The sequence below is a fragment of the Protopterus annectens genome, chromosome 2.part0, assembly GCF_019279795.1.
Source record: "Protopterus annectens isolate FY-2018-M chromosome 2.part0, PAN1.0, whole genome shotgun sequence".
Taxonomy (NCBI): domain Eukaryota; kingdom Metazoa; phylum Chordata; order Ceratodontiformes; family Protopteridae; genus Protopterus; species Protopterus annectens.
In genome coordinates, this window is record NC_056728.1 from 622,089,271 (window position 1) to 622,110,294 (window position 21,024).

General features: G+C 41.2%; 1 protein-coding gene across 4 annotated transcripts in view; it reads left to right on the forward strand.

The window, feature by feature from the left end:
• SERHL2 (serine hydrolase like 2) overlaps window positions 1–21,024 on the forward strand; it is a 1,152,218-nt gene that overhangs the window by 799,471 nt on the left and 331,723 nt on the right. For all 4 annotated transcript variants that reach the window (XM_044060988.1, XM_044060991.1, XM_044060989.1 and 1 more), the window contains exon 9: window positions 1,830–1,909. In XM_044060988.1, the coding sequence (XP_043916923.1) occupies window positions 1,830–1,909 (80 nt within the window). The remainder of the gene's footprint in view (window positions 1–1,829; window positions 1,910–21,024) is intronic.

The following is a 21,024-nucleotide window of genomic DNA, read 5'->3' on the forward strand; positions in this document are numbered from 1 at the left end:
TTGCTCCCTACAAGCACTCCTTACCCTGAAAAACATTGATATGTATGTCATCACAGAGACCTAGTTCAGGACCAAAGAGAGCACTACATCAGTGCAGGGTTTCAATGCCTACAACACCTTCAGGCTCGCATCATAAGATGAAGGTAATAGTGGAGGTGGTGTCTCCATATTCTCAAAAAAAATTTCTCCTCCAGACTTGATGGACAAGATAACTTGGAACTCCCCCATGTCCAACGTGCAGTTAACAAAGCCCCTAATTATCCTCATCCCATTACCTCCTACCTAATGAATATAGAGCCCCTGTGCATTAAGCCAAGCACCCTTTTCCTTGAAGACTTCAGCTACACTTCCATTAACTGGAAGACAAAGACATCCTCAAAAGTCCATGGCCAGAAATGTTTGGACTTAAGTGCAAGCTCTCTGGTTCAGTTTGCCCACATTCCAACCAGGGGCTAAAACATCCTGAGCTTGGTTCTAAATTATGTGACGGCTTTTATCCCTACCAGTTCTAACATCTTGCCTGGTCAGATTGCACCACAAATTAGTTCCAGTCACCTTAAGTCTGTACCTGAAAGCATCTTCCAGTAACAGTATTCAGAGATTTTGCCAAGGTTCATCTACTAAAATTGATTGATGACCTGGCTAAATTCTAAAAACATTTTCATATTGACAACCCCAGTACTTATACAGAATCCTTTACCTCCAGATTTTAGGCACGTTTATGTAGCTGCAGAGAAGTACTTGCTCCCTGTAGAAGTAAATACAATGCCAAATTTAAAAATAAACCCTTAGGGTGGAACCTTAATATAAACAGACACTGTAAGAAAAGAAAAATTTATTTTTGCTTGGAATTAGTTTTTTTTTAACTCTCAAAATGCCAGTAACACTGTTGCTAAACTTCACATGGGACTCCATAGATGCCCACTGCGCAAGGAAAGGGAGATCAACAGAGCTGGGTAATTATAAACCCATAAGACTGAGCAGCTGCATCTGTAAGGCCCTGGAAAGGATCATTATGGAATTAATAGTTAAGGACATGGGTAACCTGCAGACAGACGCAAGCCACTTCAAATTTGTCAAAAGCAGAGCCTGTCTTCTTGACCTGGTGTAATTCTTTCACAAGATTGCTGAAGTAGTGGGTGAGGGCAGATCTGTACACACAACATATCTAAACATTGTAAAGGCATTCAGCACCATCTCACACATTGGTGTCATAGATAAACTTGCAAAAACCTGTTCTGTTAGCATACATTTTCCAAATTCTGCCCTTTACTTTTCACTTTGTTCAGAAATTTTCAGCAAATGAGTAAAGATGTCAGTGATATTTGGGAAAAAAAAAATATATATATATATATATATATATGACACAAATGCCACAAAACTTTTCTTATGTGAGCATAAGGATATTAGTATTATACATGCATGCAGTATGTTATTACATAATGGAAGAAGACTACAGTGCCATCATATGACAAAATTATTTAAGAAACATAAACAATTTCATTCTTAAATAATGTAGTATAACAACAATAAGCCATGACTGGGTGTGGATATCGCAGGATTAACCCATGATTGGGTTAGTTTGATCACTTCAGCTTCACCCTTGTGATTGGACCACACCAACTGTGGGTTAATCCTTTGATAACCGCACCCAGTCATGGGTTACTGCTAAATTAACTGCTGTACTGTGCATTCTGGTAAATTATTTTTCGAGCTTCTTAGCGAGAAAGTATAAAGATGTACATGTTTTATAACTGTCTTGTACCACATTAGCATTTTTGAAAAGTATTTGCCTGCTATACAAAAATGTCCCATCTTTGGTTTCTTAGGCTGCTGAAGGCTAACACATCCCTGTCAGAAGCAAGTGCACAAATTCTTTTACAGAGAGGGGCAACTGAAGTGCCTGGAGGTGAGTTCTAGGAGTAAATTTTAAGCAAACATTTCTTTGTGCTATATATGTATTTTGCACTAGTGTTAAACTACAAAAATATGGTAGGAAGAAAAGAGTGGGAGAAGTAATTATGAACTCACAAACAATCAGTTATAACATTGGTAAGGTTTTCTTATTGAATTGATATTTCTTATGGGACAGTGTGAGAGTTTGGAGTGAAACAGAAGTACGCAAGTCAAACTCCACGTGCCGTACTTCTGTTTCAGCTTTTCAAACACACATATGCACAATGAAGAGTTAGAGTGAGTGGACACACACACACACACACACACACACACACACGCGCGCACACACACAAAATGAAGAGTGAAAGTGAGCAATCACACACACATTGACAATGAAGAGTGAAAGTGAGCAATCTCACACACACAGCAAAGAGTGAAAACGAGTGATCTCACACACACACACACACACACACACACACACACACACACACACACACACACACACACAGTGAGAGTGAAGAGTGAGAATGAACGAGCAATCCCTGGCAACCACACACGAGATGCTTTTTTTTAAGAAATCAGTTGCAAGCAGTGCTTTTCTGTGTTTATGAAATTTGTATTACTAACAAAAAGAACTGCCTATAAGTGCCCAAAACACCTCTGCATCCAACAAAATGTTCCTTTCATCAAATACTAGTGAGCGGACTGCTCCACTACACGCACCAAGTAATTCCACAGAACGATTAAAAACAAATGCTTTGTTCCCATAAAAACAGATAAGAAATGCCAGAAGCAAGTTGCAATATAATTACTAGGCGTACCAGCTGAGCACTATTGCAAAAAACAATATCCAGCCAGAAATAAGAACTGACATTCAATAAAATAAAAACGGCAAAGTAGATCTGGTTCATCCAACAAAAATGTTCCTTTCAAGTACTAGGGAGCCGGCTGCTCCACTACACGAACCAAATAATTCCACAGAACGATTGAAAACGAATGCTTTATTTCCATAAAAACAGATAGGAATGCCAGACGCAAGTGACAATGTAGTTACTAGGCGTTCAAGCTGAGCACAACTGCAGAAAACAATATTCAGCCAGAATTAAGAAGTGACATACAATAAAATTGAAACTACAAGGTAGATCTGGTTAAGCGCTTTCACCCGTAGTATGGGAACTACAAGGTAGATCTGGTTAAGCGCTTTCACCCGTAGTACGGGCTTCATCAGAACACCATTCCGTTAAAGCAGATGCCCTAAATAACTTTTTTGGCGCCAAAATCTTGATTTTAAAAATTGTATAGCGTTCCTTATGCTTAAAGAAACATACTCCTAATACTGATCTGTCATCTCCTACGATGGCTGAACACAATTCAAAATTATCTACAAAATAAAACCTAATTTACAAATCTAAATGATAACGAATGTATATAACAAAAATGTTGAACATAAAAGTGAACGAAATTAAAAACAACACTTTTTAAAATGGCACTTTTTAAAAATACTTTACAGCCTCCTGAAAATATGCACTGTAAAGAATATGCTCTGTAAAAATTATGATATTGTACATGGTTGAAAAATCTAGAATTACTCCATTACAGACTTGCGCTAACATATAAATCTAACCACTTGTATACTCATAACTAAAATATTGATTATATTGCTAATATAACCTACTCTCAAAGGTTTACTGTGTATACCCACTAATATCTGATAATCAATACTTCTTACAATTAATGTCTATGCTGACAGTACTTTCTATCTGTACAACCTCATGAATTCTATAATTCACTGTTTGAAATATGTAGGGATGTTGTCACCAAAAAATCCAAGGTCATTTGATGCTTAGAGATGAACTACTGTCTAATATAACCTTCATAGATATATTGTCATTAAGCCCTGGAGGTGTTGTGGCATCTAAAAATAGTTGCCACCAAACCTCTCGATAGCTCAATAATTTCTTATGATCCCTACCTCTTGGGTCATATTTGATGGTATCCAATATTGCAAATTTGAATTAATGTACCTGACCTTTCGCTTCAATATGTTTATATAAAGCACTCTTGGGGTCCCGCCTCCTTATATTGTATATATATTCATAAATTCGTTTTTTAAGACTTCTCCTTCTTTCGAACATAATAACTTGTACATTGTTGACAGATGGCTATATAAATCACTATTTTGGTGTTACAATTCCCCTTAGCAAACCTTAACTTTGGTCTGAACATATTATATATCACTATTTCATTTTGTTCTATAATATAACTGCACTGATTACATGAACCACATTTGCTAGTGCACTGCCTGGTTCCATTACTGTGGTCTTCACTTGTCCTTTTGGCTTGTTCTAAATAGCCTTTTATGTTCTTCCCCATTTTAAAGACTATTCCTGGTTTACTTCCCACTATGTCCTTAAGAGTCATGTCACTAGTAATTAAATACCAAAAATTCTGTATGATACATATGACATTGTTAGAAACTGGACTGTATAAAATTATAAATGATCTTGAGTGATACCCGCTACCTTCCCTTACTCTACTGTGACTATCTATGATTTCCTGTTTAACTGTACCTTCACTACCTAAAGTCCGCTCCCTAGTATTTGATGAAAGGAACATTTTGTTGGATGCAGAGGTGTTTTGGGCACTTATAGGTACTCCTTGGCAGTTCTTTTTATGCCTGTTGTGCCTGGCAGTAAATTGTCTAGATGGGAAAGTGATGTTGTAATATCAGAAGTAACTTTCCACTTCAGTCTCGGTAGGGATGTGAACTGAAGCTAAGGAGAGGTTCTTCAGGGTCACTTTTGGTTGACACATTATCTTCCAACATTATAGGGAAATAAAGGCATACCATAGCTTAAGAAATTACATATTTAAAGTCATCGTCATCATCAGCTCCCTTTTTGTTTTTCTACATGGGGTCTGGGTATCATGTTAACTGTCGCCAGCTCTCTTGATTCAGTGCCACACTCCTGTCTTCTTCAACACTCATGCCAGACTGTCACAAGTCTTCTTTCACACAATCCATCCACTTCTTTGTTGGACGAACTCGCTTCCTCTTACCTTTTTCCTGTCTGCCCCAAGTCTTCCTCACCAGATTGTCTTATGCTTTTCTGCACGTGTCCAAACCACCATAATCTGTTCTCTTTGATCTTTTCTGCAATTGGAACTACTTTGGCTTCTGCTCTTATTTCCTAATTTCTTCATCTGTCCCATAGTGTGCATCCTACCACCCTTCTCAGGCACTTCATTTCCATCATATCTAGTTTCTTCAGCTGTTCTGCCTTTACTGCCCAGGTTTCTGTACCATGCAGTAGTAATGGTCACACCACTGTCTTGTACACCTTACTTTTCAGCTTCTTTGGCATTCTTCTGTCATAGACTACACCTGACACTCTATGCCAGTTGGCTGCAGCCTCTCTGATTGTAGCTTTGACCTCTTCGTTCAGACTTCCCTTCTCCTCAACCACCCCTCCCAGATACTTGAAGCTGTTTACCTGTTCCACTATCTTCCCTTCTATCTCTATTCTGAGCTTCATCTGATTTCCCCAATTTGCTGCCATTACCACTGTCTTATCTGTGCTTAGTTTCATCCCACTTGCCTTCAGTTTTGCATTCCATTCTCCTATTCGTTGCTGAAGTTTTAGCTCAGAGTCTGCCTGTTATGCCATATCATCTGCATACAGCAACTTTATTGATCTGTCCCCTCCGACTTGTTTGCTAATGTAGTCCATCACCAGTATGAACAGCAGTGGGCTCAGAGCTGAAGCCTGGTGTACACCCACTCCCACTGGGAGCCCCTCTGTGAGGCTGAACACTGTTCGTACACGAGTCATTGGGTCCTTGTACATAGCCTACACTAATTCTACCAATGTTTCTGGGACTTCAGACCACCATAGTACTGCCCAGATCAGCTTTCTTGGGACCTTGTCATATGCTTCTTCTCAAGTATCTGTCTCACTGCAAATATCGGGTCAATTGTGCTGCATCCTGATCTGAGTCTGAACTGCTCATCTCCTATCTTACATTCTGCTACTCTGCATATCTGTTTGTCACTCTCCCTAGAACTTTCGTGCAATGTGATAAGAGTTTGATACCTCTGTCCTGCTCACAGTTGTGGATGTCCCCTTTATTCTTGTACACTGGCATGACTATGCTTATTCTCCAGTCATCTGGGGTACGCCTTTCTCTCCACTCTGCTATTAGTACCCTCAGGAGCCTTTTCGCTCCTATCTCACCCAGCATCTTTATCATATCTGCTGTGACCTCACTAATAAACACTTAAAATGACCGAATGACCATGATTCGGTCATTTTAGGTATCTATTAATAATGACTGAGAGACTATTGAGACAGCCCTTGGATGTGAGGAAGACTCATTCTTCAGGATAGCTGGTGCGAATATTCTGAATGAGTTGATTGCTGCAAGCATTTACATGAGTTGCCCTAGTGTGACATCTTAAATTCTGTGTTACAGAGAAAACAGGAGATAAGCATTCAGCAAGGCAGAATAATGAGATTATAAAATGGATTTTACAACTACTGCAAACCTTCACTGTTACAGTAAGATTAACATCACTTTTATGTTGTCAACCAGCAGTAGAAAGGATTTGCAGAAAACTGAGGAATTTCTTTTAACCTTCACTATCCTCAATATCTGACCTTCTCATCAGCACCAGGGACAAGTGGTAGCACACTGATTCTCCAGCCTGAGCAGCAACTCTCTAGCTCATTTGTTCACTGACATGTGGTGTGAACTACACCACACCAGCAGCTGCTATGAATCCCTAAGCTCTTTGTGGAATCAGAGGTGCAGTGAGATATACTGTCTCGATCCCCCCAGGATGGGAAAGCAGGCATCGGGCAGAGACTCCCACACCCCCCACCCACTCCTCCGACACCTGAGCAACTAATCAAATGAGAGTCTAGGATGTGGTCAGGTCTTTATCCTTCTATATTATGGAACAAGGCTCAAAAAACTGAACAGTTTAATGTTTGTGGAAAAAAAAATGTGCGTGGTCACCACACGTAGTAGAAATGAAACTTCTGTAAGGAAGTGTGAAGTAAAGCAAATGGTACAGTATAGTACAAGTTCCTTCGCACTTCCTTATAGAAGTTTCACTTTTACGACGCATGGTGACCACTCACATTCCAGTCCTGTACTTCATTTCCATATGTTATTCCAGTTCTGCCCTTTACTTTTCACTTTGTGCAAAATTCTTCAGTAACTCAGCTGTAAAGTAACTCAGCAATGTTAAATACGTATATGCATATATATGTGTGTGTATATATATATATATATATATATATATATGTGTGTGTGTGTGTGGGTCACTTCACTTCATTGAAAGCTCACTAGAATTGAAACTCATTTCACAGAGTACACTTGACTGAAACTCATTCCGTTGAAACGTATATGCCCTTTTCCCCATTGTAGAGCGATCCTGGAGTTAGTATATATAGTAAGGGGGGTACGGGGGACACAGTTTGGGTATATTCTTCTTCTTTCGGCTTTTCCTGGTTAGGGTCGCCACAGCGGATTATCTGTCCGCTCATGATTGGCAGTTGAGTTTTTACGGTGTTGAGTTGCCAGCCCAGCGCCCAACCTTCCACAGAAAGCACACACCCTCACACACTCACACCTAGGGCCAATTTAGAGTGTCCAATCCACCTACTGCTTGTCTTTGGGATGTGGGAGGAAACAGGAGCACCCGGAGGAAACCCATGCGACCACAGGGAGGGCATGCAGACTCTGCACAGAAAGCACCACAGCCGAGAGTCGAACCGGAGAACCTCTTGCTGTGAGGTGGCAACGCTAACTGCTGCACCACCGCGGCCACTCTAGTTTGGGTATATATTGTGTTCTAAAAAGAGTTATTCATTATAGTTGTAAGTATCCATATATATGGTTTAAAGTATATAAAATAGGGGGAGGGCTTCACCCCCTGCACCCCCCCAATGTGGGGGGGGCTGTGCCCCCCTTATTATATGTATTAATAATAATAATAATAATAATAATAATAATAATAATAATAATAATAATAGTAATAATACAACATAATGTTTTAAGTAGCTTACACAATCTAGCATCTTACTCATGAAAAAGGCTGTGAAGTTGATAACATCTGAGCATTTTATAGTCCCTTTGGTCATTATGGGGCTTGTTAATAATGATGCTTCAGAGTTCAATTAATTGTTTTTGTTGAGAGTGTTATAAAGAGGCCTGCATGACAGTAATGCTGTTTCTGCATAATTTATTTATTTATTTTACATTTGTTGACCAGGAAAGTTCAGCAGAGGTTTGAGGAGAAAATCTCTAGTACATGTAGTACAAACAAGTACCTTATTTCAATAATCCTTTATAAATACCCTTAACAAACATCTTTTCTTAGATTCACTAAGTCTTTGCTTTCTCAAGTCCTTTGTGATCTTCATCCAAAATCCCTCAGTTATTTTATTTATTTATTGAAATTTGATTAATCGGAAAATCCGCTGGGTGGGTGCCCATTTTCATCACAGGTCCTGGGTGAAAAGATCCAAAGTATTACATAAAACATTTTAAGAACAATAATTGTACAATCTTCAAAAATAATGCAGAACATTTACAGTGTAAATAGTTATACCAAAAACATTGGCTAAGAATAGATACAACTTGTATGACGATTTAATATTTAGAGAAATTTTAGCCAGTTTATAGAGAAGTTAAAGGCAAGTTAGTATAATACAAACAGGAATTGCAATATGGAGTGAGAGAAAAAAAATGTGATGTTCATCGTGTTTCACTGTTGCAGTCATTACAATTGGGTTATCCTGCTGGCAGGCTACCCGCAGTCGGCCTGAATTCCAAAGTCTAGGTCCGGCGTTGGTTGCTGTCGCCTCCTCCCTGACGTCAGTGCGAAAGGGGTATAAAAGATGCAGCCGACGCCATTTTCTTCAGTCTTTCTTGCCACACGGTGTCTGAAGCAAAAACAGTTCGCAAGTGCCGGTCGGCCGACTCCTGAGATTTTCAAGTTCGAATTTCAGATCCAAAGTCTTCATTGAAAGCTAAGTAACCCATTGGGGAAACTTTTTTCTTGCTCCAGACCGATGTCAGAATCTAAGAAAAGGCTCAGAGACTTTATTTTATTGCCTCAGCACAGGCCCCTTGCTATCCCACCTGTGCTAGACATTGTAGATTATGTATTTTCAGAGTCCAGTCTGACTCCAGACTGCTTACCTCCAGCTCCTGTTAAGCCAGACAGATACTACAGGGTTCCAGACTCCCACAAATTTCTTTTTAAACCCCTGCTGCTGACCCAGAAACTATCTCTCAGGGTCCCAAGGGGGTCAAGGCTTCCACTGCAAAAAACCCTACCCCCTCTGACAAAGATTCCAGAGCACTGGACAGATGGGGTAAAAAGATTTACACTTCTGCTACCTTGACTATAAGAGTTTTAAATTGCCAGTTTCATATGCTTAAATATCAGCAATACATAATGTCACTGCTTAAACAGAAAATGTCGACAAATTCTGAATGTGCAGAAAATAAAGAAATGCAGGATTTATTGCATGCAGCTGAACAAGTTGGAAAGCATACTTTACAATGTGGTTTTGATTCTTTGGAGGCCTCCTGCAGAGCCGCTGTTATGGGTTTTGTCATTAGGAGGCATGCTTGGTTAAAGGAACAGAATCTGCCTGATCATGTTAAAGCAAAATTGCTAGATGCTCCATTACAGCATGATACCTTGTGTGGTGTTAAAGCAGAAGAGGTGTTGAAGAAAAGGAGGACAAAGCCAAATCTATGCAGACAGTCAAGGATTTCTTACAGGTGCAGCCTCCAAGACTTGGCAGACACTGGCCTACAAAGAATTGGCCCTTTCCAGTGTCAGACAGGCCACAAAGAGGCAGATACAGATGCCCTAGAGGCAGATCCCAGCCCCAAGGCTCATACAGGTCTAAACAATGGGGTGCTTCTACCTCCAAAAGCGGAGAAGACAAGTCACAGCCATACAGAAAGCAGTCCCAATGACTTCCCCCTGCCAGCGCCAAGCACTTATCTACTGGCAGCTCCTTTAGGGGGAAAACTAGCACTTTTTTCTCAAAACTGGCACCTAATCACCCAGGACAAATGGGTCTTGAACATAGTGTCACAAGGTTACAGGTTCCACTTTCACACCCTGCCAAAGCCAAATGGTATGCCAGACCTGCCAAAAAATCAATGGGCAGAGGCACAAAAACAAGTTGCATCCCTTATGGACATGGGGGCCATTCAGCAGGTACCACAGCAAGAGCAGGGACAAGGATTTTACTCAAGACTTTTCTTGGTGCCCAGAAAGGACAAAGCCTGGAGGCCAATACTGGACCTATCTATTCTAAACACATACCTGGATATTCCAAAATTCAAAATGTTGACTTTGCAGCAGCTTCTGCCCATGCTGGGCAAGAAGGCTTGGCTTGTAACTCTAGACCTAAAAGATGCTTACCTGCATGTCCCAATCAGACAATCATGCAGAAGACACCTCAGATTTATAGCTGGCTCAATGCACTACCAATTCTCTGCACTGCCCTTTGGCTTATCTACTGCGCCCAGGGTCTTCACAAAATGCCTGGCACCAGTAATTGCATTTTGCAGACAAAGAGGAATACAAATATATCCTTACTTGGACGACTGCCTTATTCAAGCAGAGAACAAGGACATACTACAACAGCATCTGGCGTTTGTAAAAAGATTATTAACATGCCTAGGGTACACAGTAAACGAAAAGAAATCAAAACTTGTACCCTCTCAAGAGATAATATTCCTGGGTGCAAGCTTAAATACAACTGCCCAGATGGCTTATCTCACGCCAGACAAGTAAAGGCAACTGACTACTTATTTCAAAAGATTGGCAACAAACACCCAGTTAACTGCAAGAAAAAGTCTGCAGGCTTTGGGCTTCTTGGCATCCTGCATTCTGCTAATTCCATATGCAAGACTCCATATGAGGAAACTACAATGGTATCTAAAAAGTGTTTGGACTCAACATTGCCACAGCCTGGAAACGATAATTACACTCATTCCCTGCCTACAACAGGAGTTTCGATGGTGGGCAAAGGCCTGTCACCACAACAAGGTGCAGCCATTCACCGTACACCCAGCCAGGCAAACATTGACAACAGATGCATCAGATTACGCCTGGGGGGCCCACATGGCAGGAAGATGTGTTCAGGGCTCATGGTCCGCAATCCAAACGCATCTACATATCAAATCAAAAAGAGATGCTAGCTGTTCAAAATGCCCTGACAGCCTTCAAGGATGTACTGCATCCAGGACAACTACTGATAAAGACGGACAATACTACAGTCATGTGGTACATAAACAAGCAGGGAGGCACACATTCTTTACCCCCTTTGCAGACTAGCCATGACTTTGTGGGACACAGCATTGACTTGCCAAGTACATCTGCAAGCGCAATTCCTGCCAGGAAGGATAAATACTCTGGCAGACGAACTAAGCAGAAACCTAATGGATCCCCACGAGTGGAAATTGGATCCACAAGTCTTCAACATGATAACAAGGAATTGGGGATGCCCGGACATAGATCTATTTGCCTCCCCTCACAACTGCCAACTACAGAGATTCTGCGCAAGGACTTATCACAAGCAAGCATAGAAAGTGGATGCTCTATCTTTCAGCTGGAAAAGCTTAACAGTGTATGCCTTTCCCCCACTGCCTCTCCTCCCCAAGGTACTCCTAAAGGTCAGACAAGAGAAGCCAAAAATTATACTGATTGCCCCAGACTGGCCCTGCCAGCACTGGTACCCAATCCTAAGGAACTTGACTCGATGCCTAGCATGGGCATTACCTCAAATTCCTCAGCTACTGACCCAACAAAACAATCAGATCCTGCACAGCCAACTCAGGACCTTAAATCTGGCGGCATGGCAGATAATGTAATTTTTCAAAACACACCTCTCTCTAAAGCAGTTATGGATGTTATCTTGGAGGCCGAAGGCCCAGTACCAGAAAATCTTATGCAGAAAAATGGAAGAGATTCTGTGCTTGGAACCAGACACAAGGAATTGACATGATTGTACCAAATATCCCTCAGATTTTGCAATACTTAACTGAGATGCTGGACAAAGGCCTATCCTTTTCATCAATTAAGATTCATGCTTCTGCCATATCAGCTCATTACAATTCAGAGCCACCTCTTTTTTTCTCATCCTTTATTAAGGCAGTACCTCAGAGGAGCCAAAAACGTACGACCTCCAAGGAGATCACCAATGCCTGCATGGGACCTCAATTATGTCTTGGAAAAACTCACTCTGCCTCCTTTTGAGCCAGCCGCTACAGCTGATATTAAATTTTTATCACGGAAAACAGCTCTGCTCCTAGCAATAACCTCTGCAAGACGAGTCTCAGAGCTACAGGCACTCATGGCTGTGGAACCTTTTATCATTTTCCATCCAGATAGGGTTTCTCTAAGGACAAACCCCACTTTTATGCCTAAGGTAGTGTCCAGTGTGGCCCTCAACCAGACTATTCATTTGCCTACCCTTTATCCAAACCCACAGAATAAGGGTGAGAAACTTCTGCATTCTTTGGACATACACTGACAGCTGCGCTTCTACTTGGACAGAACCAGAGTTTTCAGAAAGACTGAGCAATTACTGGTAGCATATGCTGCAGGATCATAAGGAAAGGCTATCTCAAAGCAGACTATTTCAAAGTGGATAGGTCACTGCATTCATCTGTGCTATTCTCAACATGGCAAATCTGTACCTAAGGGCATTAGGCCACATTCAACCAGAGCAGCAGTCATTTCAGCAGCCTTCCTCAGAGGAGTACCAACCAAAGACATTTTAGAGGCTGCAACCTGGAGTTCAGTGCATACTTTTGCAAAGCACTACCACTTACCTCTTTACTCCAAATCAAGGGCAGGCTTTGCCACTGCAGTTCTGCAGGGCCTCATAGCCGCTCCTAATTCTATTTAGTTCCAGCCACCCAACCTTAGCTTTGGGATTCAACCCAATTGTAATGACTGCAACAGTGAAACACGATGAACATAGTACAGTTGTGTACCTACCATAAATGTAGATGTTTGAGTGTATTCACTGTTGCAGTCCAGGTTACCCACCCACCATCCCCTTTATCTTTGCTGGACCTTATCTGTACTTCTCTATTTCTATACAACCTATGTGGTGTATTTGCTTGTAGATGAAGGAAACTTGTTACTTAGTGCATGTATGCTTATTGACATATTTTTAGCCTAACCTTTTGGGGGCACCTGACATCTGGGGCAAGAAAACCTTGCCCTAGACTTTGGAATTCAGGCCAACTGTGGGTAGCCTGCCAGCAGGATAACCCAATTGTAATGACCGCAACACTGAATGCACTTGAACATCTACATTTATGGTAGGTACACAACTGTACTTTATGGCATATTTAGTAAGAGTCTGGAGAGATTGATTGAAGTAAGGAAACAAGTGAAGAAGATAGAGTAAGGAGGTATAAGGTATGAATAGCTACTTATTTATATTTAGGGATATTGTTTATCCTATGGATAAGCAAGAGCAGAGCCAGATTTTGGTTAAGTCTTTCAGAATGACTTTAAAGGACTGTAAGGAGTTGTTTTTTGTTAAAAAAATTTTTTTTTACTGAATTATCACTTATGAAATAGGCAATCATGCATTTATGTAAATGAAAACAAACCATATTGACATATTTTCAGTTGCAAACATTATGCATCACATATGATCCTCTATGCAGGCATTGCCAGTCATTCATTACTTAGCTCATTTATTTCTTGCCTTTCTTTAAGCCTTATTCCTCCCCCAAAACATCATTCTGCATGTTTTGTTCCCACATTTCCCATTTGCCCTACCCTTTTGTAAAGATCTCATGTCCAGTTTTGTTTTTTCACTGTTACTGTATTCACTAATTCTAATGTGGAAGGTTTAGACTTTAATTTCCTTTTTCTAGTAATTGTTTTTTTTGGCAACTACCAGAATTAAACTTAGAAAGACCTTACTATGTGTAGGCAATTCAGATCCTGTATCACTGCTCAATATAACAACTTTAGTTATGCAAATTTGCTCACCCAGTATTAGTGACAGAATAGTCTACAGGGAATTTTTAAAGTCTGCCAACTCATTATACTCCCCAAAAATGGGTTCTCAGTTACCTCTTTCTTCCCCATCACAGCTCCAACATATGCATTCTACCTGAGGAAAAATTATGGAGTCTGTTTGTTGTATTAAAATACCTTTGCAAACACTTCCAAGCAAAAATCCCAAATCTTCTAGACTTTGTTGTATACTTGGGAGCCATACATATATCCTCTCATTTTTCTTTGTGAATTGTTTGGCCATCTCTTTCCAATCATTTCTAACCTCCTCTGATTAATTGCTATAGATATCATACAGTATTTTACCTGCCATACTAATTGCCCTTTTTTAACAGTGGCTTGCTTCTGTTCTAGATTCATCTGAAGTTCTTTCACTTAGGATCCCCCTCTTCCTTTTTTTGCCTATACTCTGATATCAGTTCTAGCTTGTAGTCCAATTGCATTCTTGGCCTCTTCCCATTCTGTTACTTTTCCCTCTTTAATTATTTGATCCCTATACCTTGGTTCCTTTGCCAGTTTTCTCCAATAACTTCCAGCCCCCTCTTGCCTATTCTCTGCACCCCAAATTGCAGTTATCCTTATTGGCAAAATCTCCTTTCTTCATTTCCATTTTGGCTTTGTTCTAAGAGTACTTTCTGCTATTTTATGAGTATTATATTCATATGGCTTTTTTTATTCTCCTTAAAGTTCTGCATCCAAAATCCCAGTATTTCCTTATTTCTTGAGCTTCCCCCATTTCATCATCATATAACTTTCTGCTTATGCTGTGTATAGGAGCTTAACTGTGTAGCTCTGAAACATCCCTTCAAATCAGGTAATCCCAAACCACTTTGTCATATTGGAGGGATCAGCTTATCCCACGTGTCTCTTGCCCTCTTCATCTCCCATATAAAATCCTTCATCTCTTTATTAATTGCTATCTGCAACTTATCCTTTGGTTGATAAAAATATTTCTGACCTGTCTGTAAAACTAAAGGGACTAAAAACATTTTCAGTGCTTGTATCTTGCTATCCATATCCATAAAACAGAGCTTACAGTTTCTTTGTTTTTGTATTGTCTTTTATTTAGTCAATTCCCACATATCTGTAGTTGCCATAACAGAATTATTTTTAACCCGTATTCCTAAATACTTCATTTTATCATGTCCCCATAAATATGGGTATTGCTGAACCAATTTGAGTGAGAGTGCATAATTTACAACTATTGACATTGTTTTATTATATCCCCAAAACACTTGAGACTGTCTCAAAATGTTCCACAACAGTGAAGTGTCCTTTTCTGGTTTTATTAGGTACAAAATAATATCTCCAAATAAAGCCAACTTTTCTTGATTATTGTCACCAGTTATATCCTTGAATTTCTGAGTTCCTTACAATCTTCGACAGTGGTTCTAAATATAATGAAAATAACAATGGGGTAAAAGAGCACCTCTACCTGGTTCCAGTGATCAAACAGAACTTGGCAAAAAAGAACTCTCCCACGTTAACTTTTGCCACCACCCCCTCTTATATCCTCCTAATTAACCTTATTATTTTGTCAGGGAATTCAAATGCTTCCATTGCTGTACTCATAAAATCCCAGCTTACTCTGTCAGAAGCTTTCTCTGCATCAAAACCCACCAACAACCGCAGTGTTTTCTTACATTCTCCTTTCCTCTGGGTTATCATTGTTCTATTAATGTTTTCAAATGTTTGCCTCCCCTCCACAAAACCACATTGATCCATATTTATCAATTTGGCAACACCTTTGCCATTCTTTTAGTCATTGTAGACATTAACACTGTATAATCTTGGTTTAGAATCAACATGAGCCTGTATGAAGCTGAATCTGATGGGTCCTTGCAGTCTTTAGGTGTTACAGCCACTACAACTTTCTTCAGGGATGTTATTGCTTCGCCTCCTTTTAAAATACTGTTAAACAAAACCTTCCAGATCTTTATCACTTTCTTCCCTCCTAGGTTAGAAACTTCTACAGGAATACCATTTATTCATGGAAACTTTCCTGTAGATTAGTTATACATCACCGATTTTATCTTATCTGCTTCTATCCTGTTAATAATTGATCCTCATCTGCCTCTAACCTTGGCATATTTAATTCTCCCATAAATGTTTCCCTTTGTGCTTTTTTTTTACTTTCACATTTGTCTGTTCTTACAGATTTTCATAAATTTCAGAAATATTTCTAATACCTGTACAGGATTTCTTGTTATTTTCCTTGTTAAAGGCTCATTAAACTTTGCAACAGCCCTTTCTACTTTGTGTTGTCTGAGTCATTGTACTAAAAGCTTTTGAACTCTGGAGTAATTATAAAAAAAAGTTGCTTAACAGCAATCTTTCTAAACTCATCCATATTATCCAGGTAGTCTCTTATTTTCTCTGTAACACTGCAGATGTTCTTCATCTCACATTGCTGCAGTCCTTACACTTGGGTAGTCCGCTGTCCTCGGTCGGCCCGAATATCAAAGTATTAGGCTGACGTCGGTCAAGGCGCTTAAGACTGACATCAGGACGTCAGGGTATAAATGCGCATGACCGACGTCATATCCTCAGTCTTTTTTGCCGCATGGTCCGATGCAGAAGCAGCGTTGCAAGTGCCGGTCGGCGTTCTGAAATTTTTCGAATTCGGAGTTTCAGACCGAGTCAAAGTTGGCTAAGTACCCCGTTGGGGAATATTTTAGTTTTTTCTTGCCTCAGTGGTATACCGGATGTCAGAGAAAGTGAATAACTGTATTTCTTGTGGGAAACAGATACCGCATAGAGATTATCATACTTTGTGTATTCCTTGTTTGGGGCCTGAGCACGACGTTGTTGGGTGTCGCTTTTGTGCTAGGTTCAATAAGCGCACTATTAGCCGTAGGTTAGATTGTGCCACGTTGGTCTTCTAGAAGTGGTGCAATTATAATATGCCGTCGGATGCTCCGACGCCCGCTTCTTCGAAGAAGCGCAAAGACAAAGCAGCTAAACCCAGGCAAGAAGAGTCGTCCGTACCGGACGCCGGTTCTTTAGAGGCGTCAGTGGAACCGATGGTTCCGCCGGAGGCTTCTCTGGAGTCCCAGGGGGAGACTTTAATATTGCAGGATGTGGCCTCTCAGGAGGCAGGTCAGGCTGAAGGGGCTTCTCAGGTTACTGTACTCCCCTCCCTTCCTAGGGTGGTTAGGCCCTCTCCTTCTGTTTCTAAGGCTTCTCCCAGAGGCAGGCCAGGATTAGCTTCTGTTGGTGTCGCTCCTAGTTCTTCAGGATCTGTGCCCAAGAAGCACATGCTTAAAATGGCAGAAGATTGAATTACTTTGATTAGAGGTTCTTTGCCCCCTCCTGATAAGAGGCCTAGGGTGGAACCAGAGTTGGGGAGTTTTGAACAGGCTTCGGATGTTTCAGAGTCTTCGGCTGAAGACTTGCAGGAGTATTCTCCTTATTCTGATTCGTATGTGGATGATTCTACTCCTTCTGCTTCTCCTCCAGAGGATTTTTCTTTTTCAGAAACTCTTCATTCCATGAGGGAACATTTTAAGTGGGAAGGTCAGGACTTCTCTGATTCCAGGAAAAGGCTTAGGGAATTTTTGCTTTTACCCCAGCATAGGCCTTTGGCTATACCACCTGTTCTGGATGTTGTGGAAGACGTGTTTGCAGAGGCTTCACTTAATCCTGATTCTTTGCCTCCTGCTCCTGTTAAACCGGACAGGTATTACAGGGTGCCTGAAGCTCATAAATATCTTTATAAGAGTCCTAGGGCGGACCCAGAAACTGTTAGTCAGGGACCTAAGGGTGTCAAGGCCTCTGTTGTAAAAAATCCGGTTCCTCCAGATAAAGAGGCCAGGGCTTTGGATAGATGGGGAAAGAAAGTCTATACTTCTTCCACCTTAGCTATGAGGGCTTTGAATTGCCAGTTTCACATGTTGAAATATCAAAACTATCTTCTTTCTCAATTGAAGTCTAAGGTTGATGCTCTGGCGGAAGGTATTGAGTGTAAAGAATTACAAGATTTGGTACATGTTTCTGAACAGGTGGGTAAGCACTCCTTACAATGTGGCTTTGATGCTGTACAGGCCTCCTCTAGGGTGGCTGCCACTGGGTCAGTTCTTCGCAGGCACGCCTGGCTGAGGGATCAGAATTTATCTGACCATGTTAAGACAAGGATTTTAGATGCTCCTTTACAGTCTGATGTGTTGTTTGGTTCACCTGTGGAAGCAGTCTTAAAGAAAATGGAAGACAAGGCTAAGTCTATGCAGACTGTTAAAGATTTTTTGCAGGTTCAGCCTCCGAAATTTAGTAGGAATTGGCCTGCTTAAGGGGTGGACGTACCCTTCTTATGATTCACAGTCTAGGGGTAGATCTAGACGTGGTAGGGGCAGAGCTCAGGGTTCTTTCAGACCTAGAACAGGGAGTTCACCTGCACAGTCTTCGGGTGAGGGCAGGGGCCAGTCCTTTCGTAAACAGGCCCAATGACCTACCTTTTCAGCTGCCAGAGCCTTCTTGTCTGGCAGCACCTTTGGGAGGAAGGTTGGCACTCTTCAAGGAAAATTGGAGTTTAATTACCCAAGACAGATGGGTATTGGATATCATACACCAAGGTTACAAGTTTTATTTCCATACCTTGCCTCCTTTCAAAGGCATGCCAGACGTTCCTCCTCAGCAAAGAATAGAGGGGCCATACAGCCGGTCCCTCTGCCAGAAGTGGGCCTAGGATTTTATTCTCGCCTGTTCCTAGTACCAAAGAAGGGGAACACGTGGAGACCAATTTTGGATTTATCTATCCTCAACACTTATCTGGACATTCCCAAATTCAAAATGTTGACGTTACAACAGCTTTTACCTCTGCTGGGCAAAGATCACTGGATGGTGACTCTGGATCTCAAGGAGGCTTACCTTCATGTTCCTATCAGGCTAAGTTGCAGGAAGTATCTGCGTTTCCGGGCTGGGACTTCTCATTATCAGTTCTCTGCATTGCCCTTTGGCTTATCTACTGCGCCCAGAGTGTTCACGAAGGTTCTGGCTCCAGTAATAGCTTTCTTCAGGCTAAAAGGAATTCAGATCTATCCTTATTTGGACGATTGCCTGATTCTGGCTCAAGGAAGGGAAGAACTTCTTCATCATTTGCAATATGTGATAGCAGTGCTAAGATGCCTGGGGTATTCTGTGAACGAAATAAAGTCCAGTCTAGTACCCTCTCAGGACATGTGCTTTCTGGGTGTGAGACTGAATACAGCATCCCAGATGGCCTTTTTGACCCCGGACAAACAAAAGAATCTTTCCCTTTACTTCCATCACTTGTCTCATCAGTCCAGGCTGACTGCAAGGACAGTCCTTCAAGCCTTGGGGTTCATGGCATCTTGTATTCTGGTGCTTCCCAATGCCAAACTGCATATGAGGAAGCTACAATGGTATCTCAAAAATGTATGGACACAGCACTGCCAAGATTTGGACACTGTCATTCAGATAATACCTTGCATTCAAAAGGAATTTTTGTGGTGGGCTCAGGAATGTCACCTAAATAAGGGACTCTCTGTGACCCGGCCAGAGGCGAGTCAGATTCTAACGACAGATGCCTCAGACAAAGCTTGGGGAGCTCATCTAAATGGAAAGTGGATACAAGACACGTGGCCTGCCAGACTACAACATCTACATATCAACTTGAAGGAGATGTTAGCAGTCCAATTTGCATTAATGGCTTTCAAGGATTTACTTCTTCCAGGGCAGGTGTTGATTCTAACAGACAACACAACTGTCATGTGGTACATCAACAAGCAAGGGGGAACACATTCTTATCCTCTATGCAGACAAGCAATGATTTTGTGGGAGACTGCTCTCAGTTTACAGCTAAATCTTCAGGCAAGGTTTCTGCCGGAGCACAGAACTCCTTAGCAGATGTGTTGAGCAGACGGATTATGGATCCCCACGAGTGGAAATTGGATCCTCATGTATTTCAGAAATTGACAGTGTCATGGGGAACTCCAGACATAGATCTGTTCGCTTCTCCACTAAACTACCAGCTGCCAAAGTTTTGCACAAAAGGTTTCATCCCACAGCTTGGAAAGTGGATGCTCTTTCTTTCAATTGGAGCAATCTTCATGTGTATGCCTTTCCACCTCTGCCTCTCCTCCCAAAGGTACTCCTAAAGGTCAGACAGGACAAGCCAAAGATGATTTTAATAGCTCCAGATTGGCCTCGACAGCACTGGTACCCATTACTGAGAAGTCTGGTACGGGAGCCTCCATGGCCTTTGCCTTCAATTCCACACCTGCTGTCTCAGGAGAACAGTCATTTACTCAATGTCAAACTTCACTCTCTTCACCTAACAGCCTGGCATATTCTGTTTTAAACCCTGGAGGGTCTCAGCTGCCACAGCAAGTTTTGAATGTTATTGTGGAGGCCAGAAGGCCTAGTACAAGGAAAGTGTACGCAGATAAATGGAAGAGATTTTTATTTTGGAGTACAGCAAAGGAATTTGATGTTTCTAAGCCTAATTTGAGTGTGGCTCTTCAATATCTTACTGAGTTACTGGACAAAGGGTTGTCCTTCTCTTCTATTAAGGTTCATGCTGCAGCAATTTCTGCTCACTATGATTGTGACCCACCATTGTTTTCTCATCCTTTGTTTAAGCAATTCCTTAGAGGGGCAAAGAATATAAGACCCCCACGTAGAGCTCCTACTCCTGCTTGGGATCTCAATTTTGTGTTGGAGAAACTCACTCTACAACCTTTTGAGCCTGCAGCTACTGCTGAGTTGAAATATTTATCATGGAAGACTGCTTTTTTGTTGGCCATTACCTCTGCGAGAAGGGTTTCTGAATTACAGGCCCTTATGGCAGTTGAGCCTTTTTAATTTTCCATAAGGATAGGGTATCTTTGCGTACTAATCCTTCCTTTATGCCTAAAGTGGTTTCTAGTGTGGCTTTAAACCAAACTATTCATTTGCCTACTTTTATGCAAACCCCCAAAATAAAGGGGAAAAGATTTTGCACACTTTGGATATACACAGGCAGTTACGATATTATTTGAGCAGAACTAAAGGGTTCAGGCAGTCTCAGCAGTTATTTGTTTCATTTG